Genomic DNA, 27,957 nt, shown 5'->3' on the forward strand with positions numbered 1-27,957 from the left:
TTTAAAGTAGATTTTTATAAATTCCAAGGGACTTGTCCAATTAACACTGAAACTTCCAAAAACTATCAAAGATAAAATTATTTCTCTAGTTAGCTTCTTACGAAAATATAAAAAGCTGAACAAAAGAAACAATTACATAATTAATATACAAAATGTGCATTAAAAATGTTATAGATCTAAGAATAAATCTTAGAGAACTGCCTCATTCCCTAATAGAACTTCAAATTGATAGAGGCTTTCTTGCAGGCAATGGCCTCACAGCTCCTCGTTACTGGAATATTGCTCTCTGGACACGTGTACATTCAGATTTGTTAAATATATCCTCTTCTGTTTCTGGAGTCAGCTGGATGTTATCTTTGACTGGAGACAGGGGTTCTGGCTTCTTACAAGAAGGAAGTTTTTCAGCATCTCTGCAAAATATAATACATAAATTTGCTATTTTTGAGGGTACTGATTATCACAGAAATACTACCTAGACATAAAAGAGGTGTAAGAAGAGGATAAGACCCTTTATTGTACAATTTGTCTCAATTCGTTATATGACAAATTCAGGTTCTCCTCTGAATCTGCCTAATAAAATTCAAATTTGGCTTCTTAGTTCCCCTTCCTGCTTCCTACATCACTTTTCAAAGAAGGTGCTAGACCAGTACTAATGTATGCCTGCTAAGGCAGGATGAGTCCCATAGAGAAACTTCAGTTCCTCTCTTTTTAGCGCCCCTCAAGTCTAAGAACTAACATTAGTGAAAATGAAGCACAAACAAATGTTTAACCGCTATCTTTTACCTCCCCCCCAACATTTTTTTCTGGAAGGGAGCTCTGTCTGTAAAAATTCATCCTATTATGCACAAAAGAAAGATAATTGTCATCCGTTAGCAAAAATTCAACACCAGGAAGTCTTATATTCCACAGGCATTTAAAAATACTACCGCACCCTTAATTCTCTCTCGTAGCAGTTCTCAAAGTATGGTCTCTGAACTCCTAAACATTTCTAAGACCTTTTCAGCAAGTTTGCAAGATCAAAACTACTTTCACAGCCATATTTAGACTTTATCTCTTTTCCCCTGTGCTGATATTTGTACTGATAGTCCACAAGCAAAACTGAGTAAAGCTGCTGGCAACTTAGCATCAGGACAACACCAAGCTGTACAGGAAATACTAATAGTTCCATATACTGGCAGTTAAAAAAAAAGTCTCACTTAACATTCTTAACGAAGTAGTAAAAAATCATTAATTTTATTAAATCTCAACCCTCTCAACTTCTTAACATTCTGTAACAAAATGGGAAAAATAAATAAGGCACTTTCATTGCATAGTGAAGTATGATGGTTATCTCCAGTAAAAATTCACTTGTGACACTGTGGTTATTCTAATTTAGGTATTTGGCAAAGGGCTTCTCTAAAACAAACAGAGAACTTGTTTGTTACTTCAACAAAACAACTAATGGTATTTGTTGCCAATGATAAAATTCAAGCTTTCAAGTGAAAATAAGAATTCAAATTTTATCTGTCATCTAATACTCAAAGACTTTGCTGATGATATCATGCTCTTTAAATATTATTTAAAATGAAATGTGTCAACATTTCAAAGACCAGCACAATTCAGTAAACTGACATTTTCCAAATGAGCAATGCATGATGTTATCAAATCATGCATGAGCAAAATATGGACTCAAAGTAGAATATGGACCAATGATCTGTAATGTAAGAGTATGAAAAGTCAATTGACATGGTTTCATACTCTACATTGTAACTAATCTTTAAGAAACTATAGCTTGTTGAATTTTGGTATGATATCAAAGAAGAAAATTCACACTTAAATAAAAAGGCTAGCAAATAGTGACTGTGGCATCTTACTATACTGTTGGGCAGTGACTGCAATGGAGCATGGGGAGGACACAATAACATGGATGAATGTAGTAACCACATTGTTTTTTCATGTGAAACCTTCATAAGAGTGTATATCAATAATACCTTAATAAAATAAATATATAAAAATATATGAAATAAATAAATGAAAATAAAATTAAAAGGTTACTAAAATATACTAGTAAGTGTGGGGCCAGATCGTATTCATATACTTTATCCAAAGCAACATATCATAATAGGTCAAAGACAGAAAGATATAATTATCCTGCTCAGTTTTATTAAACCAAACAGTAAACATTTGCAAAAATTTAAAACAATGTCACTCATCTCACTTTTTTTTTTTTTGGAAAACATGGTCAGTTTTGTAAAAATATTAACTGATTTTAACATGTAATGGGATTATTACTACTTAAAAATAAATAAATAAATATTTTTAAAATGTCCATTTTAATTTTTAAGATGGCTAAATGTTGATATAAGCCAAAGTATTTTTGGGCCGACAATAATTTTTAAGGGTATAAAGTGTTCCTCAAGGCAGAAAGTTTGATAACTGTTATTTGATTTAATCCTAGACTTCACACAATGTTAAAATATATATATAGCATTTATTTATTTATAAAGTGTTTCTACTCATACCATCTTATCTGATTGTTATGACATTTCTATTAGCAAAGAATAATCCTATTGCCCTATATGACTTTTCTTTTAAAAAATTTTTTATTCTGAGCAATTTGCTTAATTGACAACAAGAAAATTAATTAAAAATTGATGCTGCTCTGTGATAATTTTGTACTCTAAGAGAAGGAAGTCTTAATGGTTCAAAAAACACAGATTATATAGAGGGTCAATTCTTTTAAAGCACTGTTTCCCACACACGTTGGAAGTCTGGCAAATTGATCGTAGATATTCAATGATTCTCCTCATTTTAGATGTGATAGAGAAACAAATTGCCTTATATCAAGTAGTATGATACAGTATTACCTTCTCACCACCAAGTCTAAAGCAACTTTATTCTTATTACAATCCTGAGAGATAAGAAGGAAAAAAAACATGAGACATTAAGGCCTGGAAAGGGTACCTGGCTATTAACAGAGACCCCAAAGCCAGATTAAGAAATGAGGATTACTTTGCCATCTTTTCACTAAAAGAAAATGTAGAAGTTGGAGTTAAATAAACTGACAAAGAGTCAGCTAAAGGGGACAGAGGAAAAGAACTAGAGTTAGAGAAGAAAAAATTGATTCATGAGAAAATAAGAGTTGGGAGAACTGAAACTACAGAAAAAATAACTTATCCTATCATAGAGTAAGTTACAAGCCAACTCACTTTTTAAATCCAAAATTTTTCCAGAGCTCATTGATTTTTATTTGCAATCCTGGCTTGTTCTCAGCATTATGATGATTTCTCTTCTGGATATTTGATGGTTTCTTGCTCAGCCCACTGACTCTGGCAGGTACTAGAGGTTTGATCTTGGTTGTAGAAAGATTATCCATAGAACTAGATTTATACAGCCCAGGAACCTGAAGATTAAATGCCTGCTTTAATACTATTCTGTTAGAGCAACTATCTTTAGTTAACTTCCAATTATTCTTTACATGTATATACACTGGAAAAGAAAAATCATCTATAAACAATGTATTATAAAAAGGTACTCTTTACAAATGTCAACTATAGAAATTACTGTATTTTTTAACAAACAATACATGTAACTGGTGCTAAACTCAAGAGTTAGACTAGAGAGAGGAGTGGGCCTCCCTCACTGTCACTTCTCTAGGGATTGCTGTAACGACTTTCCTGTGTCTCCACTAAATCCATTTACACACACACACACACACACACACATGTGAGCACGCACAACAGGCAGCATATTACACACTTGTGTGCTTTGTATTTTTCACTTAATATATCTTGATTCTACTTAATAATATATCTTGGAGACTTTTCCTCTTCCCATGTAGAATTGAATTTTGTTTTGAATAGGTTGCCTGTTTTCCCACTGTGTAAATGTGCCATAATTTACTTAAACAGATCTCTACTGACATTTAGCTTGTTTCCACTGAAGGGCTGACTTTTACACTGTAGGAAATGTGTAGCCATTAGAGTTTTGTTTTTTTTTTGAATGATAAGAGTAAGGTATATAAAACAAGGCTTTAAAATGGATGAATCTGACAGAGGGTGTATAAATGATGGAAAGGTTCACATGTAAAGATGAAATCTTAAATTGAGGTGTTAGTGATGGAAAAATGGAGGGCAAGAAACAAGACCCAGAAATATTAGGATCTGGATGGCATAGTTTTTGGTGTTTTTCTTCACTCCTTGTAGAAGGGCTGAGAAAAAGGATAATCACATGATTTCTAAACTAAATGACAAAGAGAATAATATAATTTTATTTAACAGATAAAAATAAAAATGTTCTGAGAATAATGGTTAGAGGTAAGAAAAAGATGATTTTTTAAAAAAGATATTAAGTATGGACATTGGGGAGCAAGGAGGAAGTTCATCTGGGGAGGAGTTTTCACCAAAAGAGAAGTGATAATTAAAAATTCTTGACAATGCAAATCTCTGAGAGCAAAAATAATAGTGATAAAAAGACAATGATTTAATGTCCAGACATAACTCCTTTTAGTTAAATACTTTTTAATATGTCTAGTCCTGTATGTCACTGCAAATAATTTTGGTATCTTTAGCAGACTTTTACTATGATTATATAAACACAAACATGTATACATGAGTATTTAAAAAATTTTTAACTATGCTATACATATTGTTTAATAACATGTTTTTCCTTTTCACTCAAAAATAATATGGACATCTTCCCAAGACAGTATGTTTGAAAAAAACTTTCTCACTCATAGATTTAAAAAATAGCCTTATTTACATATTTTACACTTATATCTTAATATATTGGGTACTTATATTTGTATAGTATGAGATGGGGCTCTTCTTTCAAATGGACATACAGGCCATTTTATCGAAATTTTTAGTTTTTATGCATTAGAAAAATAATATATGTTCACTACGGAAAAACACAAGTAAAGAAAGAACAGAAAATTCACGTATATTTCCACTACTTAATAACTAAAACGAATAATGTATTTAATAATTCACTCCCTTATTTGTAGATATTTAGGTTATTTCCTATTTTTTACTACTGTAAGCAATGCGGGATTAGATGGTCTTATACCTAAACTCTCATTATTTCCTTAAGCTTAAGTCTAGAATACATTTAACTGGGTTAAATTATTTGAACTCTTTTAATTGCTTTTCAAAAATGGCAGAACAATTGACACTTTCTTAATGTGATTATTCATTTCATATTCTCATAAAAATTGAATACAATTTAAAGTATTTTTTTGAAATCTGAAAGGAAGAAATCATATTCATTCTTTTAATTTGCACTATTTGATTACTAGTGATATTAAACATGCTTTTATATGTTAATCAACCATTTGTACTTCTGTGATTTCTGTTCATGTGCCTTGCTCATTTTTAAGTTAGGAATTAAGTGTTTTCACATTGATGGGTAAGAACACAAGTGTAAAATATACTTTAATTTGTAAGTTTTCACTAGGCAAATATTTATATATTTTGATCAAAACAAAACTGGTTCATCAGACACAGCTTTTAGAGGTCTTTTGGCAGTGTATCTCAAAGTTCAAATCACACATGCCTTTGGACCAGAAATATCACTCATGGACTTCATCCTACCAAACAATTGTGAATGGTGTTCAAATATTTATCCACAAGATGTTGATTGCAGCACTGTGTGCTATAGTAAAACATTCTTAGGATAAATGACAAGAGGATTAGCTAAACTCATACAATGGTATGTTACAGAGTCCTTATAGATAATACTATATAAGTATATGGAAGAAAATCTTTATACTGCAAGAGAATATAACAGGTTTCACAGCCTAAACAGCCACAATAAAGTACAAACATGGTCCTGGAAGGTTAGAAAGTGGACATTTTTGTGTGAATAAGAATATATGCATTTCAATTTTATTTATATTTCTCATTTTCTGGTAATAACCATGCACTGCTTCTGAAACTTAAAAAGAAAAATTGTTTTACCTTGTTCTTTAGAAGTGTGTCTTTTTTCAAAAAATGAGATAAATGTAGCTTGAATTTCTGATTATCTTGATTATCAAATGACTTTAAATTGCAATCAGATTCCTAGGTTCCCCAGGATCAAAAAGTAACATAAAATTAGATTTTTACTACAGAATTTGTATGACTAGTCAATATTCAACAAAATATAAAACAAGTAAAATGAGAACATCATATAAACAAAAAAATTTCTCAGAAAATATAAAAAGCATGGAGTAGTATAAAAGAAAATGAATCTAATGTGGAAAGAATGATGTTCACCAGTTTCACTTTAAGTATCACTGAAAAAACTAACCATCACATTAAGAAGGCCATTTTCTTACAAGGTTTCAAATGTTATCTGGATTCAAGAGTATGTAAAGGATTTAAATATTAAATTTATAATAATTTCTCATTTCATAGTTTATCATTCTGCTTAGATCCTAACGGTTCCACAACTTGAGACATGTATCAATGAATACTTAATGATTCTGGAAATGCAGTTAGATTAAATGTACAAGAATTTAAAACAGGAAAGATGCAGACAAGTCCTTAAAGGAATAAAATCTGAACTTTCTACACAGTAAGATCTAGAATGAAAAATTTCCACAATGTAGGCAAAATTTACCAAACTATCTGATTAAGAACCTGTTTTCTCTTACATAAGAATTTGAAAACAGAGGCTTCATAACATGACTTACCTCTGAATCTGAATCCTTGTTAGAAAGCTGAGAAAGTTTTGATGCATTTAAATTGTGTGGCGATAATTCTAGGCTTTCCTGAGACTGTGAAGACCAGCCCCCTTCATGTGGAGAATGGGATTCATCACCTGACTCATTGCTCTTTAACTGAGTCACAGCAGACAGCTCGTTCATTCCCAGTGGAGAGCAGGGAGAGCCACTCTTTCTACGGAACTGCTGCAGTGCTGTGCTTGGAGATGGGCTTGGCGTTCTTGCAAAATCTTCAAGACTTCCAGACCAACTGAAACAGCTTTTTGGTGTTCCCAAAGTGGGTGGTGAAACAGTCCTCATGAATTTGCTGTTCTCGAAAGATGGAGACACTTCATCAGCAGTCACAGTTACGTCATCTGGAATATGGTCACTTGAATTATGTACATTCGCAGCAACCAGCTTCTTGCCATCTAGACAATCAGATTCATTTAGATTGTCTTCTGTATTGGTGATAGCAGCTTTATCTAGAAGCTGACTGCTTGCTTCCTTTGAAACACAGTCAGCAGAATCCAGAGAACTGCAAAAAAACCTAACAGAAAAAAATGACAGAATGCGTAAGTATTTTAGAGTTTTCTCAGGAAGGTGACAAGATTCAATGGGAAAATGGACCAGTTTCTTTAAAGAAAAGTCTCATATATACATAATTTCATAAATAAAGGCAAAATAGATTTTGAAGGTTTACATTTTGATTTTGCCAACATTCTCACCCTGAGAAATTTATTTATACAATGAATTTTTAGGACTTTCTAAAAGCAGTCATCTCCATATACATGTATTTGGAGCTTGAGTATTTTATCTATACTTTATCATCATAATCTTCTTTCCCCAACCTTTTTCTCCAAGACTACAAGTTCCTGGGGGACAGGCCCTGTCTGTGCCTTTCTATCCTCCTCAGTACCTAAAACAGTGGCTCACAGGTGGCAGAAAGTCAAATATTTGAACAGAAATGAAATACGTAACAGGAAAGTCAGTCTATAACTACTGCCTCATATTTTCTTGAAAGCAAAATGAAAGAAATAAGCTGTTTATCCTTCATTTTAGCTTAATTCTAGTAGCACAACACTGGGGAACTTGTAATGCACTAATCTACCAGCTTTTTACACACCCTATAAACTTGTACACTATTTTGAATACTGAGGCTAAGACTTTTAAATCAATCTCCAAATTCTATATTACTAAAGTGGTATTACTTATTCAGCACAGCCACTTGAAAAAAATGGAAAAAATAATGCCAATCCCGACTATTTCATAATATTGTTGTGAGGAATAAAAGAACATATAAAAGAACCTTGAAGATTAGCCAAGAAAACTAATTTAATAATATCTAGTTAGTTTAGATGTTGTTATGTAATCCAGATCAGAAAATTATACATCAGACTTACTATTTCACCATAAGCTGGAGAAAAAAATTTCTCCAAGCACCTCTGAATAATTTATTAGTGAAACATCTAACATAAATATATAAAACAGCTATGCACAGCCTCAACAGCATTAAGCTTCTACAATGACTAAACAGGCAAAACCTAGAGACACACAATGCTGTTCTCATTAGCTATCTCCAAAGAGTTCAGCATTAAAGGCAGAAAAGAGAAATTCTATTTTCACCCACACAGGAAAATCAAACACAAGTTCCAAAAACTTCTCCAAATAAAAGAAGTCAACTTTCTACAACTTACTAATCAGCATGTATCATCCAGAGCCCTCTTTTCCATCACCCCACAGTTAACAAGCAACTTTCATTAGGTGAGTGGCTTGGAGGAATAAAAAAATCCTTTGTCTTGTGAACACTTCCTTGAGAAGACTCGATGGGAGAAGGGCCTGAAACACGACCTGAATTGAGGCTGAGGGTTTATCAGAGGCTCACCCCCCTACACCTGCCTCCCACTGCCAGAGACAAAACTGGCCACAGCCTGGTTTATTAAACTTGAAAAACAAAAAAAATATTCTAAGTTTTCTAGAGAAACACTGGACTGATTAATTAATTCTCTTGAGTTACTATATTATGCCTAAATAACTTCTGACACTTCGTTGTCACAGGGACTATGGTTAACAGCCAACTGATCTTTCTGTTCCACTTACGGCCCTTGAGAGTCTGTTATTCACAGAGTGCTCAGAGTGGTCTATCTAAGCCAGGAATCAAATTGCACCCCTTCCCTGATTAAAACCCTCTAAATGTTTCCCATTACCTCTAAAGACTAAAAGCTCCTTAGCTTGGCTTATAAGCCTTCCACCTTCCACAATGTTTACTGTGGATTATTCCTGTTCATTGTTTACTCAAGACAATTAAAGATCAATAGAGTATACAATACAATAGAAGCACAACATTCTGTAGCTAAAACTATACCTGCTTCTGGTCCCTGGAACCACAACCGCACCAGTATCTTTTTTTCTCTGTAAAAATGTTGCAAATTTATTTCTTGTCGTAGGTGGTGTACTTAAGTGTTTAATAGTAGTTCCATCTACCAGGTCAGGCATGAATACTGCAGCAGAGTTCAATGATTTATTACCTTCACAGCTATTTTTCTTGGTCTTCTTTGTAAATGAAAGGGCATATTGACTCAATATATCATCTTCTGACAGCTCTTCTAAATAAAAACAAAGTTATCTGTAAGTCTGTTTTGTGTGTAGTTAAGAGACTGGGCCTTATCTTCCCAAAGCATGTCTCATTGTCCCAAGGAAGAAGTCTTATGTTTTTTAAACTATGCCTTACAAAAGGAAATTCAAGGATGACTCAAGAAAATAAATTCCCTTAACCTTGTTTTAATTTCACAAATAACCCCAAATTTAATGTCAGTTACTTGTATATGAAGTTACCCAAGCCAAAACTTCAGTATATATCAATTCTGTAAGGCTACCTATTATACTAAGGGCCTAATTTTAAATGTTAAAAAGTTTTTAAGATAATTTACATGTAAATGTATGATTAATGTATGATTTTAAAAACATTCCAATAAAACTTGTAGCTATTTATACACATCACCTTTATGTTACAGTTTTTGAGGTGTGTATACACACACACACACACACATATGGTTGTCATGTAGTCAAAAGTAATTTGTGCTCTAGTTGTGATCCTTATTACTTAGCTTTGGGGCTAGATAGAGGACTGCTGTGTGGCAGATGCATTCTATGGAATCAGAACAATCATTAAGATGAAATAATACAAAGTATTAAAGGTAAGGACATAGAAATAGCTCTAAGGTGCTTTAAATTAGTCTAATTAAGTCTCAGTCCGAATGGCCTTCACTCACATAAGAGTAAATGCTTACTAGGTACAATTATAGGGGTACCAAAATACTGGAGACAAGAAGATGACATCTCAAATTTTAAAATGCATGATTAAAAAAAAAAGTTTAGATCAGTAAACTTTATTTTGATCCTGGCAAAAGCCTAAATCTGTTTTACTACGTAGGGAATTGTGTGCCCTCAAAGAAGAGGAAAACACAAATATAGCCTGCCTTAATGGTAGCAGAAGGGAAGGAAGAAACTAACATAATATACTATACCTGCTGTTTGCTAGGGGCTTGTATATCTTACCTTAAATAAAATATATACAGATTTGTGAAATAGGCAATTTTAGAAGAGGAAACAAAGGTTCAGAGATAGTACTGTGAAAAAAACTTAGGTTCATAAAAAATTAGGACACTTTGGCCCAACATGAATAATTTGTACTTAAATTAAAAAAAGAAAAAAAGCATAAACTTCAAGTTTACAAAGGTTTTTGTTTTGTTTTTGTCATTAGACTTTTGTTCATTCATTCATGTAGACATCTGAGGGAAAGGAGGGGGAGAAGGAACAGAATACAATTATTCCCTACTTTTTAAACATGTTCTACAATGAGAAAAACAACAACAACAACCCCTTTTCCAGTACCTAGTGTTCCATTTCAGCACTTCTGTTCAATATTGTACTGGAGGTTTCAGCAGGCAAGAAAAAGAAATAAAAGGCATCCAGACTGGAGAAGGAGAAGCAAGACTGTCTTTATTTGCGGGTGATATTATTATCTATACAGAAAATCCTACAGAGTCTACAAAAGAGATACTAAAACTAATGTATGAATTTAGTAAAGTTATCAAATATAAGATTAATATACAAAAGTCAATTGCATTTCTATATATTAGCAACGAATATTTGAAATTAAGAATATCATTTATAATAGTATCAAAAGTGTGAAATAGAGGGATGAATTTGATAACAGATATACAAGACCTACACACTGAATATTACAAAGTTATTACTCAAAACTTAAAGAGGACTTAAATAGATCAGAAAACTCACTATTGTTAAGATACCAGTTCTCCCCAAACTGATCTATAGAGTAAATCCCCAAATCTCAGCAGCCCTTTTTTTTTTTAGAAACTGACAGATTGATTCTAAAATTGTTATGGAAATGTAAAGAGTACAGAATAGCCAAAACGACTCTTCAAAAGAAGAATTTATGGGACTCATACCACTTGATTTCAAGATTTACCATAAAGCTCCAAGGCAGTGTGTCAGGCATAAGGAAAGGAAGAGACCAAGGGTACATAAATAGAGTCCAGAAAGAGACTCATATATACACTCAATTAACTGTCAACCAATGTGCCAAGGCAATCTCATGGGGAAAGGATAATCTTTTTAACACATAGTGCAGGAACAACTAGTCTAACATATACCAAAAAAAGTACACCTTGACTCATACCATACAAAAAAATTAATTCAAAATGGATCGAAGGCCTAAATATAAGAGTTGAAACTGTAAAACTTCTAGAAGAAAACAGGAGAAAACTTTAATGCCCTTGGGTTTAGCAAAAACTTCTTAAATGTGACCAATACTCACTAGTATTTCACAAAAACAAAATACATACCACTTCTTGGTCTTTTCACAATGGATGACTTCCTTGGAAGATTTAACCTTTTAGTACTAACCACTTGTTCAATGGCCACAGTACTTGGATTTTCCTTCAGTCTTGTGGTATCTGAAACCTTATCCAGCTCAGATTTACGGCAGCAATTCCTACGCCAAATGCTACTCACAGTAGATGAATTTTGACATGTTTTGTCACCCCAACTATGACTTCTAGATTGGGCGGGCTAAAATAGTAAAAGGAAAAAGGTTACTTGAAGAAGGAAAACTGTCAAATCATTTCCTTCTGTATCAACATAAATGATAAGGAAATAATTAAATTAACCTTTTGAACAGCTTTTGATGAAACAGCTGTTCTTTAATGATATTTCTACTTTGCTGGTCCTATACTTTTCCATAAAGTATGGAACTTGTCTTTCTAGGTCTGTTTCTCTTCTAATAAGGGTCAAGCAACCATGTTAGCTCATTGCTAAGAAATAAAAAATGAACTTAAGATGAACAGTGCAAGAAGCAAAACTGCACTTGAAGAAATGAGGCCAGAAAAAAAGTACTTCTAAAATTTCAGTATTATTCCAACACATGGTGTTAGATTATTAATTTAATATTCATCTGGCAACAAGCATCTAAATAATCATTTATGTACTCTTTACAAAACATCTGAAAGTCAAAACCATAAAATCATATATTTAAAGTAATCAACTATCCCATCTCTAGAAACTGGTTGAGTTCAAAATGAAAGAATCTAGTTTACAAAGCACTAGTTTTCTATTAGACCCACACTTGGTTCATCTTTAGTGGACAATACAGGGACCCAGCTACTTTGGTCTACACTGACTCTTGCATAAAACTTTCTCTGAGAGTTAATTGCTAAGTACTGGTAAGCAATCATTTTTAATGCTAATACAAGTTATTCACAGTTACAATATTGGATGCCAATGATCTGCTAAGAGGATGCCAGTGATGTTCTAACAGAGTAGGTAGGAGAGGCAAAGGGAAAAATTAACCAAGGCACAAAAAATGCTGGTGCTTAGGGCATGACTTCCATTTGAAAAAATCCCATCTGAACTTGGAATCTAATCTAAGTCTTTCACTTAAAGAAAGGATAAAATAAATAAGATAAGGTGATATTATCCAGGATACACTTTGAGAATTAGCAAAGGTGGCAATTCAGAATATTGAGGAATAGGTATAAAAAAACAGCTTAAATAGAATGGCCCATGGCATTAGATCTCACTGATGGCCTACAGAAATTTCTCTATGAAAAACAGAAAGATCTGATAATGATTTGGGACTATGAAGGTTGGCCATCTTAGCCACAACATTCCCAGCAATATCTAGACACATTCAATGCAACCAACTATATGTGAGTTTCTGAGACAAAGGAAAAACTTAAGAATCATTCCTGATGAAGTCATAATATCAAAAATTCAAGTGTATAAAGAAGATAGCAGAATAAGCACTTATTTTTCATCCCTTTCTTTCAATAATCATCCCCCAAAACATTAAGAACAAGAAATAAACACAAACTCCATCTGCAATAAAATTAGAAGATACCTGTAACTTCCTAACCATAGTGAAGGCAGTATAGATGGAGGAATTCAAACAACCTGGCAGAAGACACATCAAACCCATGTCTGCAGAAGAGAATACCAATGAGAAGTCTACTCTACCTACAAAAAGCTCAGGAATTTAAGGCACCAAGTACCTTTCAGGCCACAGGTACAGGGAGGGCTGAGAGGAGGGGGCTTAGTGACCTCTGGGCCCTCATCTTCAACCTGACCATGCAGCCAATTCACAGCCACCTGCCTTCAGAACAGGGGCAATTGGACATTCAAAACCTAGAAACAGTAACAAAAAACAGTATACACTTCAGAAAGTGGGAAGATCTATTTGTGTAAAAACAGAGATCAGTTGAAAGGCTAATTACTGAATGGTGAAGGATTGCTCTTGTCCCTTCCTGGCCTACCCCACTCACTCTCCCTATCCTGCTCTGGAATGCAAACACCCACATTTATATTACTAGGTAGAGATTGGAGGATCTCTTTTTGGAAACATGGAGCTGTACAGAAAACATGTTGGGACAATTAAGAGTTTGTAAAACAAAACCAGTTTCTTGCCAGCCAGATTGCCTGAGAGTAAAGCCCAAGAAGGCCACCCAAAGCTTCTCAAGCTTCTCGGTGCCTTTCAACAAGGAACAAGTGGACAAGAAGTTCCAGTAATTTGAAGAAAGTCTCTCCTATGAAAGAGAAAAGGCCAAAACAAAGAGAAAAACAAAAAAACAAAAAAACAAATTCAGAAGAGATAATGCAGTGAGCAGAAGAACACGTCAAAAAAAAACAAACCCACAAAATTAACATTCTTAGAGAGACACACACACGAGAAAGAGGAAAGATTACACTCCTTAAAAAGAATTTACTTTAAGAAAGCACAATTAAAGAAGAGCCCTTAGGCATGAAAATGATAGCAGCAATAAAAAATCCACAGAATTTTCTGTGATAGACATGTTCTATGCTGTCCAATATGGTGGCTACTGGCCACTAAGTTCTTGGAGGGTGCCAATGCAACTGAAGAATGAAAATTTACATTTATTGTTGATTAAATAGCCACATGTGGCTAGTGGCTATTGTACTAGATAGTGCAAATTGTTAGATTAAAAAAGAATTGGCACAGAGAACAAAAGATATGAACAAGAGAAAAGTCCAAAATTTGAAGATTAGGAAACCCAACATCTAATTAATAGAAGTTTCAGAGAACAAAGAAAACAGAGAAACAACTAGCAGCCTGACTATAAGGTTCACATGACTTGAGTTCAGGAACATGACATGCTTTCTTTGCATCATTACATAGTTGTGCTTTGGGCACGTGTGCTACATTTCAGCTGACTGTAACGATGTCTTGTCAAGGCTCAGTTGGTCACTGGCTTGTCAGTGGCCACGTTCTCCAGACTCATCCATTTTCCTTTCTCAAGGTACTCTGCTTCCTTTACATGGTAAACACTGAGACATTCTTGACTAGAGTTCCCTTAACAAGTCACCATCTTCCACACATGCTGTTTGCTTCAGCCTGGAATTGCTCACCCATCCTGATAATCCCCCCTGGTCTCTGCACACCCACACGCACATCAGTCTCTGAGGTAGCAGAGAGCTTGGCCTGGAATCATAGCTCCCCTATTTATCAAAGGTGTGACCTGGGGAAGTTACCTATCTTCCTTCTCATTGCTTCATCTGTCAAGTGGGAATAATGGTACTAACCTCAGGGCTTGTTGAAGAGTAAATGACTTAGTGTGTGTTATGTGCTTATTATAATAGTGCTTAGAACACAGTAAATGCCCAATAAATGTTTGTTATTATTACTATGAACATGCTCTCCTTAGTGGAGTTAGATGAACATCCTTTTTTTCCCATGGAGCTTGAACAAACCTCCATTATAGCACTTACCACATTTTATACATACAATCACATCTCCCTCCCCTATACAATAGGTACCTTCCAAGCAAGGATTTTAGTTATTTTCACATTCAAGAACACTAGCAAACCTATGTTTGTTATAGTGCTTAATTAATAAATATTTAATGAAGGACTGATTTAGTGAGCAAGAGTAGAATGACCTAGATTAGACTGGAAGCTGTGAGAAAGAAGAAACCATCAACCAGAAAGACAACTAGAACCAAGAGGACTCACAGTGAGAGCCAAGGCCTATTTCCAAGTTTTCTAGACTGAGAGAATGAAAGAAAATATCTAACTGACACTCACCAGGTAAACGTGCCAACATAATAGCAGTGAAAATCATAAAATCCTGCCTTTATAAAGATTACATTTTGTTGGAAAGAATCCGAAAATAAACAAGAGACATGATTTATGTAGTAATAAGTGCTAAAAAGAAAAAGATGTTATTAGGGAAATCTGAAGGGAATGAAGAGTCTGCTTCTGATTTAAGGTTACAGGAAATCATGGAGAGATCAAAGAGCCATGCAGAACTACATGGTTGATGCACAGACTACAGAACAGGTTAGATGTACAAATTCTCTGCAACAGTGAGATAATTAAAGACAGAAGAACTCACTGAAGGAATAAATAAAAACAGAAAAGAGAACAGAGCCTGAATGAAAACGTGAACAGAAAGGAGAGAATGGCGGGGGAGGGTGGCATAAGGGATATAGGGAAAAAGAAGCGGGGAAGGGCTCACACACGGCAGAGATGCTCCATAAATATTCGCTGAATTGTGAATGAGAGAAAAAGCAGCTTTTATTTCCAAGGACAGTTAGTTCCTAGGTCGGGGTCTTCAACAGTGCCAGATGTCAGGGGCTGAATGAAGCGAGAGAAAAAAGGCACTGGTATATATTTAAATGAGATGTTCAAAACTAAAGGTTTGGGAATATATGTGGTCACTTTTTAATTTAAGGAAATTAACATGCCTACTTATGTCCTAAAAGATTTAATTTCTCTAGCATCAGGTTGTTTTCAGTCTACACTCTGCACAGTGCCTGGATATAGAAATGCTTTAAAGATATTTATTAAATGAAGATTTGCCTTTAATCACAGTTCCTACAACATAATTAAAATGTGCTCTTTTAGAAAGAAACCATTAAAATGTTACCGCAGCTGTGTCTGGGTTGTAGTCATCGATCTGTTCAAAAGTATTTATGTCTTTATTTCCAAGTGCTATTTGCAGAGCTACAGAATCATCAACATACCTAGGTTGGTAATATTAAGGAAAAATGCTTTTATTAACAACCAAACAAATGTACCGTATTAAGATAGAAAAGCATTTTCTATTGTTACAGAAAACCTTCAGGTTTATGACATCAATGGCTCCTACTTCCATTCTATATTCAGCATTACTGAACCCACAGGCATTGTTTACTTGTCTCTATTTGTCCCTGCAGGAATTGGCTGTTTGCCAAAGCAAAGCGCCATCACCACCTCCCGTGAGTTGGGGTCTGCAGGACACTGAGTGCATGTGGCTGTAGCTGTGGAGAGGGCATCTTCAGCAGGCATGCCCATGTGCCCTGAATGCTCCTCCCCACAAATCGAGCTTGCTCGCCTCAAAGGGTTCTCAAGGGCCACCTTTGGAATATGTATCTTGAGTGACTGACTCAGTACGTGTTTCAGTCAAGTCAATTTAAGTATTAAGCACAGTATAGCCAAGGAGCCTCAAGTTTACAAACAAAAAGTTGTTGCAAATTTCCACTGGCATGGTAATTTAAATAAATAAAACACAGATTTCACTATAAAAAAGAAAGCAAAAAATAATTTGCAAGCTTTTTGCTGAATGTCTTACTAAAAATATCACCATAAAAGTATGGGAGAAGTAAGAAATGCCAAATTCAACCATTCTGGATCAGAAAGGATACCGCCCAGCATAGCTTAATGTTTCAGGATCAATGTCATCTTCATAAGCATTTAGAGGGATGAGTTTTCTTTCAATGGGATCAAAAACTAGCTGATAAAGGAAGGTATTATTGGCTCGAATAAATCCTTTGATGTAATCTTCTGGTACTGTTATATTCATTTTGAGATAATGTCCAATTTTCTTGATAACCTAACAATGGATGTAAAAATATTTACAAGTTATCTGCAAAAAGACCAACTGGTTAGCATTAGAGGAGCATTAGGAGGGACAGAAAAATCAACTGCTTTTATCTACATGAAAAACCTCTACCAGCAAACACAACCATATCATATCACTTGAAATTCTAAGTCTCTGTAACAATATTTTCTTTCGTTTTTCTATTATTAATCCAAAGAATGAAAAACTCAGTTACACATTGTGTTTAAATTCCTAGGTGTTAAGTTTAAGATAAGCTCTTCACCTTCAAAAGTCCCTTTATCCAAAAATAAACATACAAAACCTGAGAATTAAAAAAATAGAAATATTCTTAGACCATATTTTTAGAACCAAGCTGACATGCTAACTTCTGTTAGAGTCATGGATGACTACAACTGGAAAGGGAAGGGTCTTAAATACTTAGAGCAAATTCAAAGTCTCTGAAGGGAAGGCCCAGGGTACTGAAGTGATCCTAGAGTAATAGGCTGGTTGGGGCATGTTGCTCTCTTCCCACTGTTATCTCCCAATATAGGAATTTTCCCATTATACTACATCATCCTTAGCCCTTATACTCTCACACCTTGTACTCTAGGAAACAGAAATTGGGAATTCTGTTCTGCAAACTCTAAGGGCTTTAAAGAACTACTCAAAGTGGGGGAAATGAGCTCCCCTAATCTGTGCTTATTTCTTAAGGTAAAGACATCAAAGCAGTAATGTACAGTGTCTCAGAGTTTGTTCTAATGGACACGTGATATTCAAAAGACTGTAAAAGAGACTATGATAATCCAGCTGTCTTCTATTAAACTACATTAAAGAGATTTACATAAAGGTGCAATTCCTCTCTTGATTTTCATTTCTTTTAGAAGAGATGACTGTTTTTCATAAAAATACGCTATTTATGTTAACATGTTATCAATTTGAAGTGAACTAATAAACACTTAAATTTTTGGTTTTAATTTCTAATTCAGTAAATATCAACAGCTATAACAAATATAAAAAATAATTATTGCTACAAAGAACTTTTGAATGTAAAGGGCTCATCAATCCAAAAAGTTTGAGAACCACTACTACAGAGCAGTATGACAGAAAAAAAGGTTGTGCACTTTAACATTAATTCCACCTGACAATATTTTGCCCTAAGTCCCTTTATATTAATCTTCATTTTAAAAATTACTATTTTTGTCAATTGCTGAAACAATGGTTCATCAGTTGTCCAAAGCGATGTTTTTATCAATTATCTTAGTCAATTTCTCTTCTGAAAGATACAATAAAGGCTATTGACATAATAGAATATTTAAAATCCATATTCTGAGTGTGTATCTATTAAGAAATGTTTCAGAAAGTGAATATGACCCTTGGTAAATCACTCTTACTTTTACAATATCTGGATTGTTGGCTAGTCTCAGTACTTTGCAGGCCTTTGCTAATCCAATCCCACGCAGTGATGAGAGATAGTCGCAGCCTGAAAGAATGCACATATAACGGAACTTCTCTTCTGTGAACACATCCCCAAGCTGTCTGCACATTCCTAGACGAACCTGATCAATTTCTAGTCCATTTCCAAAGTGGTCCATTTTTAAAATCACCTTCAAAAGGAAGGGAAAATGTTAGCACATATTAGGGACATTTTTATGTTTCATTATCTAATCCACTGCAACATGTCTAAGAAATCTTTCTTGCTTTTCATCATAACACTGAGAGAGGAGAGATAGGTGGGCTAGTTAATTATTGTGATGTTTGCAATTAAATGATACTGAAGCATGAGCTATGCCAAGGTCATAACAAGAACTGGACAGCCATGGCTCAGAATGCCCTTTCCGCATCTCTTTATTTCCTACTTACATTATAAGGTTGTCATGGTGATCAAAGAGCAATTCATACAAATAACATTTTCTCCTTACCTTCCACTTTTACATTTTAAAATAACTTTTTTTATTAAAGTAATACATATTCATTGCAGAAAATTTAAACATAGAAAACACAGAAATTCAGGAAGATGAAAATGGAAGTTGCTCCAAATCTCTCATCTATCACAGGTACCCAGAACTAACCTTTTGGCATAGATTCTTCAAATCACTGATGAGGAATACAGAGAAGATAAATAATAGAAGTATTAACAAAAATGAGATCACCCTATAGTTTTGTATCTTAATTTCTCCCCTTACTCTATCATGATAAAATTTTCCATTGAACAGTTTTATACACAATTCTAAATAACTAAAGAGCATGTCATTAGTAGATAAGTTAGTTTCTTTATCTAACCCAATTGAAAAATATAAAGTACATAAGTTATGATTATTAAACAAAATAAGACTAATAAGTCTACATGCTATTAAAGAATTTGGACAAAACAAAATGCTTTAACTTCACGGCTTTACTCTAACAGCTGGAAAAGCTCCCAGATTACACAAATGCCAAGCAGCAAAACCCTTCTCTTCATGTTAAATAAAATAAGTATTGACTTTGTAAGTACATATTCACTGCAGGTAGTATATAAAATAAATAATTATTCCTGAAGAAGAAAAACTTTAGCTCCTCAATTTATACTTGCTATGCTTATGATGCCCACCTACGTGGAAAAGCAGTATGCAGTAGTTGTGCTTAAGTACCTTTTTACAGCCAAAAGCGAGAAGGTCAGAATCCTCTGTGATTATGGCTTGTACAATACCAGCTTTGTTAAGATAGGCCAGCTGTGCATCCGCTTCATATGGGGCCACGAGACAATCCACTCCCTGGGACCGAGCAGCCTGTGAAAAAGGATCACAGTCCACCTCCAGAGTAGCATCTGGGAAGCACTGAATGACTCCATTTCAAGCCCATTTCATTACCAGCCTCAACATACCCACACTAATAACATTTTCAGAAACCATTTCCTCTGAAGTTTTTCTACTTTTAATCCTAGTGTATATTGAACTAATCATATAGCTACTAAGAAATCTTTTTTTGAAAATCAATTTATAAATTTGGAGAAAAAAAATACTGCTATACATTTCGGGCTGGGTATGGGTGGGAGGTGACTACAAGCTACAAAACTTCATTATTTCAAATTACAGAACCCTTCCATTTTAAAAATGGTTATGCTCCAAAGTATACAAGACATTTATCTGCAGCCTAGAATACATTTTCCCCAAAAGTCAGATTTTGCTTGACTACTTAAGTCTGTATGACAGTATATTAATAAAACTATTGAATCTAATCGCTAAATTTATTTTCCCATTTGTTTATCAAGTAGTTTGATCACAGGCCCAAGAAAGGGGAAGTGAAGGCTGGGATTGTGGGCATGTTGACAGTAAGATATAGGGTGAGAAGGAAAGTAGATTCTAAGCAGAAACAGATTAAGGAGACTAGAAGTCTGAGAACTTCTGGGGCTGGATCAATAGGTATCTGATGGACACTCCAGAGCATTGAAGACTATGAATGTGTGATGACACTGAACCTCCAGGAAATAGTTCCTTCTCTCTTTCTGGAACAACATGTGGATGGAGCTCATCCAAGTGACTTCCGTTGAAAGGGAGAGCGTCACTTCTTAGAATTTCCCCCTTGGAAACTGTGGGAACCTTCTCCTGTCTAAAGACACTGCTTCCTTCTTCTGACATCTGCCCCTTCCTTAAGGTTAGGCTTAGAATAATTTCTCTCGTTACCCTGGCTTTATTTCTCACTTAGCTTACTTTGATCACTCTGTGGGCCATAGCATGTGTGACATTGACAGAACGGGTAAAACATTCTTTGGCCTCTGAGACCTTCCCTTCACGCAGAAGCTGCTTTCCCTTAAGAAGATTGGCTTGTCGTCTTCTGCAAGGGAAAAAAAAATTAAAGGGTTGACACAAAAAGTACAAATAAAACTGTAATTCAAGAAATTGTCCTAGAATATAAAGAGTTGACTCATTTGAAAGTGCAAACCAGATCCCTGAGAATATTAATTCTGATCTTTTGGGCTTCTAGGCTAAAAGAACAAGTGATTTATAATGCACATACTTTCAAGCTATTGCCAGACTTTTCCACAGCAATACTTAAGTCATGAGAAAATGGAGCAACTGAGACACTTAAGAAAATGTGACTCAAGGCTTTTATACCATCCAAATTTTCAAGTTTTAAAATGTGCAACTTTATCAACATACAGGACACTTAAGAAATACTGTTTTTGTGAGCTTTTCTATAGAATCTACTAGAAAACAAACTTCAGAAAAAACACAAGAGACATCAGTGTAAGGACAGGTAATAACCATCAAATATATAATAATTTATAGAATTAACACTAAATAGGGTCAGAGAGGGAGAGATCACTAGTTATGTGCTCTGATGATGTAGAACCACTATTTTTAAAATAGGGAGAGAAAGAGCATTACATGAAAAAAGAAGAAAAAGAAAGAAAATTCAACTTTTCAATAATATTAATATTTTACTCTGAATCTATTGTGAGTAAAAGGTGGAATAAAATAAGTGAGTAATTAAGATGTTCTAATTTATCATCCTGTCCCCTGTCCCCTTGAAAACAAGGATGCTCAGTATGGAGATAAACATGCAGTGCAGAAGTCAAGTGCTAAGAACCCTGGAGTCCTGAATTTAAATTAGGATGTCAGTCTGGACTCCTGAGGTTTTATTTTTAAGTAAGTGTGCATGTACACACACACACACACACACATTTCCCAGCTCCACTTTTAGGCTGGGCTCCACAGATAAAGAGACTTTGTAGAAGGAGTTGAAGTCCCCCTTCCACTGCTACAGCAGCACAGAACAGCTGATCCTACAGAGATAAGACAGAAAGAGCCCTTAGATCACAGATAGATGAAACATTTTTACTATTCTGGTGATTAGCAAAACAAACTGAATAACTATCTGTAATTAGAATGAAGGACAGGGTAGGGGACGCCTGCTGGGATATGGTTTGGACTAGTCCTTTAGTCACACTGGTTTAGAGTTGTCACCATTATGTCAGTTGTTAGAACTAACCTGGAACTAATGAACTTTTTCTTAAAAGTCTGTTTCATAAACTGTATATTATTTGTATTAGAATGTGGGCTCAAATGGTCTCAGTAAATCCTTTAATAAACTTTATGAACTTCTTGATAAGCATCAGAGCCCTGTAAATACAGCTAGATTAAAAAACCTAGACCTGATGAACCCTGTGTGATTCTAAGCCCCAAGAGGCCCAAACCAGGCCCCCCTCACAGAAGGTTCCCTTGGGTCTTTCCTATACAACACAATGACTCCAGGACACAAAAAAACTAATAAAGGGGAAAAACAAGAACAGAGGGATGTAGTTGCTTCACTAAAATACATAAATTCTTTCTCCGATCTATTATAAAATTACTAGATTCTGTTAAATATGCTTGGTAAAATTTCTAGTATAATTACTGAAAGAATAGAAATACAGCACATCACTTTTTAACTAGAAAACAAGGCACAATAGAAGAAGAGTGGAAGAAGACAATTCAGAGGTCAAGCAAGGTAGTCATTACCAAAAAAAAAAATGCTAGCAGGACAAATGTAAAATCTCAAGTAAAAGAAACAATGAATCAAAATCTATTAGTAACTAGATCTTAGAATCATCAAGAATTGCAAAAATCTAGAGATAAAGTTCTCCCACCATACTGGAATATTCAAAGAAAGGCTACTAGCAATGAAAAACTAGTAGTCTTCAATACAAAAGGACTAAAACTCCTCATTTAAAAGATTTTTTTAAATGGCAAAGATCGACAGAATGGATTTAAAAAAAGAGTGATGTGTTCTTTATAGGAGGCAAACCTAAAAACCAGTGACATAGTAAGGTACTAAGGTAAACAGATATTAGCATCAGATGGACCAGACTTTAGAACAAAAACGGACAACTAGAGGCTAAATGACTCACTACATGTTTCAATTTACCACAAAAATATAACAAATTTTAAACTTGGAATACAACTAATACAAGAGTCTCAAAACAAAGCAAAAAAAAAATGTACAGAACTACAGGGTGACTGACAAATCCACTATCACAGTGAAGTTTTATTATGTTTTCTCAGTAATTAATGGATTAAGTAGACATACAAAAACAAAAGCCAGTAAGGGTATGGAAAACTTGAATAATAGAATCAATAAGCTTGATTTATTGAACAGGCATAAAATCTTCCACTAAATAACTGGAGAATACACATTCTTTTCTACCACACATGGAATATTTCAGGAAATTTGTTCATGTACTGGGTTATAAATAAGCCGCAACAAGTTAAAATAAAAAACACTGGTATCACACAGACCACACATCAGACCTTAATGCAACTAATTAAGTTAGAGATTAGAGAATCAACTTACTCTCTCCGAGACGTCTCCACTTCCTTTTTAGAAGGTAAAGTACATCCATCAAATACAAGAACAGGCTTGATCCCATTAGACAGTAACATATTTACAAATTTCATACAAAATCCTACGTACCTATGAAAATAATGAAAAATGTACTTCAGTGCTTTCATCTTGTAAAGTAACACTTTTGTTCCTTTTAAAATCAGATGAGACATATTATGGGAAAAAGATGTTTATATTTTGCTTTTTTAAGCAAATGTTTTCATTGGAAATGGAAACTCTAAGTAAGACTTGGGTTCAAATCCTACGGGCCATTATATGTGATACTTGCTCTGACTCTCCAAGCCTTGCTTTCCTCATCCATAGATTAAAAGGCTTTGCTACCCCTTCATTTCTGACATTTTGTGGTTCTAAATCTTGCCTTTCTCTTCCACTGCCTTTTTTTCTGTCTTGAAAAATGTCAAATCTATTGAAAAGTTGAAAGAATAGTACAACAAATACCTGAATCCTCCAACAACACCATTATCATACCCAGAAAATTTAATAGTAATAAAATATCATCTAAAATACAATCTATGTTAAAATGCGTCTAATTGTCCCAATAATGTTTCTTATAACCACCTGTGGCCTGATAAATGTTTAACAACCAGTTCTGCGGGAAGGGGTGCCTGATTAGTAGCATTTTCCAATTTTCCTGATTTGAATGGTTTTCTACAATGGCAGGTAAACTACCCATGAATGCTGAGTTTGGAGGAGATGGTGTATAGCAAGCTTGTAATGAATGAGCTGGTGCCAGCACAGCATTGCTACAGTTTTTTTCTCATTCCAGGACCAACCAAGGATCACACATTGCATTTAGTTTTTTATCCTGCCAAGGCAATTAACAAAAATAGCTATACTTAAAACTTTCATTATTTCATAAAGAAAAGGATATCTTAACTCAAAAAATAGGAATAGAAAGACATAATCTTAAAAGATCTTTTAGATAAAATATATTCAGCTTAATAAAAGACTCACTATGTTGTCCTTATTTTTCTTTTAGTTGTAAACTAGCGACAACAGGCCTGCACCGATTTACAGAACGATGATTGGGATCTATGGATTAAATATCCAATATAAATAGGAGAAAGCAAGCATGATTTATAATCAATTTCAAAGGAAATTTATTTACTTTTTAACTAGACAAAATACAAATATATCAGACACCTGGTGCCGTCATTTTACACGTATTTCCAGGTCAGCACATATAACATATATATCTACTTCATTCTTTATAATGGTCATAAAAGTTTATCATAAGTTCATCTACATTTTCTGACCATTTCTGGGTAATACCCTGATTCCAAAGGTGGACAAGAAAAGGAAAATAAACACTATCAGATGCTACTTATTAGTTGCTATGAGGAAAAAAAATTAAATACACTTCATTTGTTTGAAGTCCTGAAATATTTAAGTCCAATAAACATTTACTAAGCACCTACTATATGCAGGTGCAGTTCATCACTGACATCTCTAACAATGAAGAATATTCCCTGGATTTTGGACTTTTTAATGAGTCAAAAAATCTCAGAATCATCACGAATTACAAAAATCTAGAGATAAAGTTCTCCCACCATAATGGAATATTCAAAGAAAGGCTACTAGCAGTGAAAAACTAGTAGTCTTCAACTACAGTTGCAACTGTCCAAATTTAGTTGTGGAAAGAAATTGCTTACAAAAAATGATCCTATCAGGGGGAATGGCAGAGTGCTGAGGCTCCTTCAATTATTACAGGTCACCTTGGGTCAAATTAACTTGATAGGCCTGAGAAACATCCACCATTCAATAATGACATTTCCCTCCTCTAGGAAACAAACAGGATTAACACATTTTACCTACTGTCTATTGTTCCTAAGTTAATAACATAAGATCTGTGACTTTTCCTCTAGGAGACAAATTATTTATTACAAAAGAAAGTATGTAATAGTGATCAAATTCCTCTGACAAATCCGTCCTGAAATTATACTTATTTTTCTAATGTTTCTATTTAAGAAACAGGGAAGACAGTCCATTGAACTAGCCTTAAATGAGAGTATCACTTAAGCCTTAAATGACTGGATATCAACATGACCAACATTTTTGGTCCCAACTGAAGTAAAAGGAAGTCAGAACCCTTGTCCCTCTGAAGTGCTTTGTTTTGCTAACAGGGCTTGGCAGTGCGTTGTCTATACCCAAAAAGTGGGCATCTGAAATCACCACGGATTTTCAGAATATTGTTTTAAAGTTTATCTTAGATAAAAGAGACATAATTGGTTTATGTCCACTGGTGTCCTGATACTCTGGCTTATAACAAAGAATAAAAAATAGGCCTATATCTAGAGGGAAGTCATTCCTTCTCTCAACATTCTAAAACATTCACTCTCACTTGATAAATCTGGAATTGAATGAAAATGATTCCTTTCTGGAAAAAAAAAAAAAAGGCATTGTAAGTCCCATTCTTAATTGGCAAAGAATTAACAACAGGTTCAGACTTACTTATCGGTAGGTTCACCTTTGGCTAGTTTGTCAGCACAAGCGATAGCTCCTTTGTGAAGCCAGCAATATGTGTCCACAGCTACTGCCTGCCCTTTATACTTCCTCACGTGGATGGGTTCAGAAGCTTCTTTGATGAATTGCAATAATCCGTGTATCCCCATAGTGCCAAGTTAACTACATGATATGAAAAGAGGAAGGGAAAATGACCATATTTAAAGCAAAATACATCTACCCAAAAGTTTTATAAGCATGAAGAAAAAGAGCTTGGAAACTGACATAACTGTTACTATTTAGATATTTGAGCATCACTACTCTTTAATATTTTAACTGGGCTACTTTACTCCCTGCCAATTTCCATAGTCTTGAATATTTAGACTAATCACTAATGCTGTCCTTAATGCCACTAGACAATTCCTTAATGCTTATTCTTTCCAAAGTGCTTTCTTACTTGGAATAATAATGTATGCTCTAAGCCCCTAACAGTACTAGGCACACAGGAGGTTCTAAAAAAAGTATGTTTCTCTTCTTCAAAAAGGCATTATTAAAATCTATGGCATCACATTGCCTCTCCCACATGCGTTGTAAGAGCTAACATGCAAATCAGCATAGTAGTGGAAACTCGAAAATTTGTAGGCATTTCACTGAAAAACAAAACAAACAGAATTACAGAACTAGATCTGCTTGTTTTTAGGCCTGAAATTCACTGCCACCAGAATGCATTATTCCAGCAATGAGCATTCTGTTATATAAGCAGTGAGGGGGTGGTGCCTAGAGGCAACTCCACACTCTCTGCAGGCTACCCCGTGAGATGAGAACCGGTGTCTGCAGAGCAAACACAGCTTCAAGACGAATGCTTTAACTTCCCACCCTCTTCCACCCAGATTGCAGCCTCTGAGCCCTATTTATACAAAAAATTGTGGCGCTGCCACGGTCCTTTCCCAGACCACTACACCTCGCCCACACCACTTCCCATGATAAAAGCAAAAGCGTGGGCGCTGAGCAGTTGCTTAGCATTTCCTAACATTGAATCTCTCCCACCAAGCATTAGGTTTGGGAGGAAAGAAAGTGCAGGGTCAGAAGTCAGCCTTACCCTGTTGACACTCTGATGCTCTCGTCCAGCGGTTCTCAAATTTCAGAACTTGGAAGATTTTCAACTCCTCTCCTAGTGACTATGATTCACTAGTTGTGGAGTGAGGAGGATTCTGAATTGCACACACCACAGGTAACGTCGATGTAGGCGGTCCTCAAGCCAGCTTGAGTAAAACAGTCTCCGACCTCTCGGATAGCGTCCCTAAACAGTTTCCTTTCACTCTGGGGAGAACTGGTACAGTACACATGTCGAGAAACTTGTATGTTTCTTCTAGGCTAGGTAAGTATCCTGGAATAAGTACGCCCTCTGCAGCACAGCTGGAGCGACCGGGTGCCGCGCTGCACGTCGCATCTCCGGGAGCGCCAGGCCCGCGAGCTACCAGCGGCCGCGGCGTCGCCGCCCTATTCCAGTCCCATCGGTAGGAGGAGAGGCCCGCAAGCCCTGTCCAGAGACACACTTCCTTCGGCCTGCACGACAGTAAGACAGCAGTGTACTTGTTAACGCCTCAACGTTGGCGGATTGCCTGCAAAAACGGGGCCGGTAGCGTCTGCTGACAGCAGAGCACTCGGGCGGCCCGGGCGCGCCCCACCCGGCGGCCCTTTGGCGGCCGCCCCGGCCCTCCACGGGATCTGCCGCGAGGTCGGGACCCAGCAAGACGGCCCAGGCCTCGGCGCGGCCCGCTCCGCTCCCTCTCCGGGGAGGGCTCTCCCCGTGCTCCCCCGGGCCGCAGGATAAGGTCTACGAGACTCACCGAGGCGGGCGGCGCAGAACGCGAGGAGCCGGGCTGCAGCCGCGCGCCCAATGCAGGGTAGACCTTTCAATTTGCGCGGGAGCTCACTCGGCCCGCCCGGCGGAAGTGACGCCAGCACGCCGCCGACTGCGCTTTTCGTGGCCGCCGCTTCCGGTTTCTTAGCCCGCGGCTGGCAGACGCGACGGCGGCTCGCGGCTCTGCCATTCGGCCGCCGCTACCCGCCTGACCCCTGGGCGGCCTCCTGATGG

At 35.7% G+C, this 27,957-nt stretch overlaps 1 protein-coding gene across 4 annotated transcripts; it reads right to left on the reverse strand.

Moving 5' to 3' along the window:
• EXO1 (exonuclease 1) lies at window positions 1-27,957 on the reverse strand. Of its 4 annotated transcripts, XM_036918424.2 has the most exons (15): window positions 27,710-27,953; window positions 26,959-27,425; window positions 25,869-26,042; window positions 23,367-23,486; window positions 20,744-20,867; window positions 19,685-19,822; window positions 18,449-18,661; window positions 16,882-17,069; window positions 16,125-16,221; window positions 11,530-11,755; window positions 9,027-9,267; window positions 6,653-7,211; window positions 5,937-6,038; window positions 3,189-3,382; window positions 1-410 (listed from the first exon to the last, which is right to left on the reverse strand). In XM_036918424.2, exons 3-15 carry the CDS (start codon window positions 26,027-26,029, stop codon window positions 269-271), a joined length of 2,505 nt encoding a protein of 834 aa, XP_036774319.2. In that variant the 5' UTR covers window positions 26,030-26,042; window positions 26,959-27,425; window positions 27,710-27,953; the 3' UTR covers window positions 1-268. The 4 variants fall into 4 exon arrangements, with proteins under 4 accessions (XP_036774319.2, XP_036774320.2, XP_036774318.2 ...); XM_036918425.2 differs by having other exon boundaries at window positions 9,027-9,264; window positions 26,959-27,957; XM_036918423.2 differs by having other exon boundaries at window positions 26,959-27,953.

Source organism: Manis pentadactyla, chromosome 9, assembly GCF_030020395.1.
Source record: "Manis pentadactyla isolate mManPen7 chromosome 9, mManPen7.hap1, whole genome shotgun sequence".
NCBI classification, from domain to species: Eukaryota; Metazoa; Chordata; class Mammalia; order Pholidota; family Manidae; genus Manis; species Manis pentadactyla.

Bases quoted from the DNA above. Each gene is read 5' to 3' on its own strand.
- EXO1 (XM_036918424.2), bottom strand. From the start codon at position 26,029: ATGGGGATACACGGATTATTGCAATTCATCAAAGAAGCTTCTGAACCC. The intron at 7,212-9,026 runs GTATAGTTTTAG...TTTTTCTGTTAG, and splicing joins GTTCCAGGGACCAGAAGCAG to GTTTTTTTGCAGTTCTCTGG. The intron at 411-3,188 runs GTGAGTTGGCTT...TATATTTTGCAG, and splicing joins AAAAATTTTGGATTTAAAAA to AGATGCTGAAAAACTTCCTT.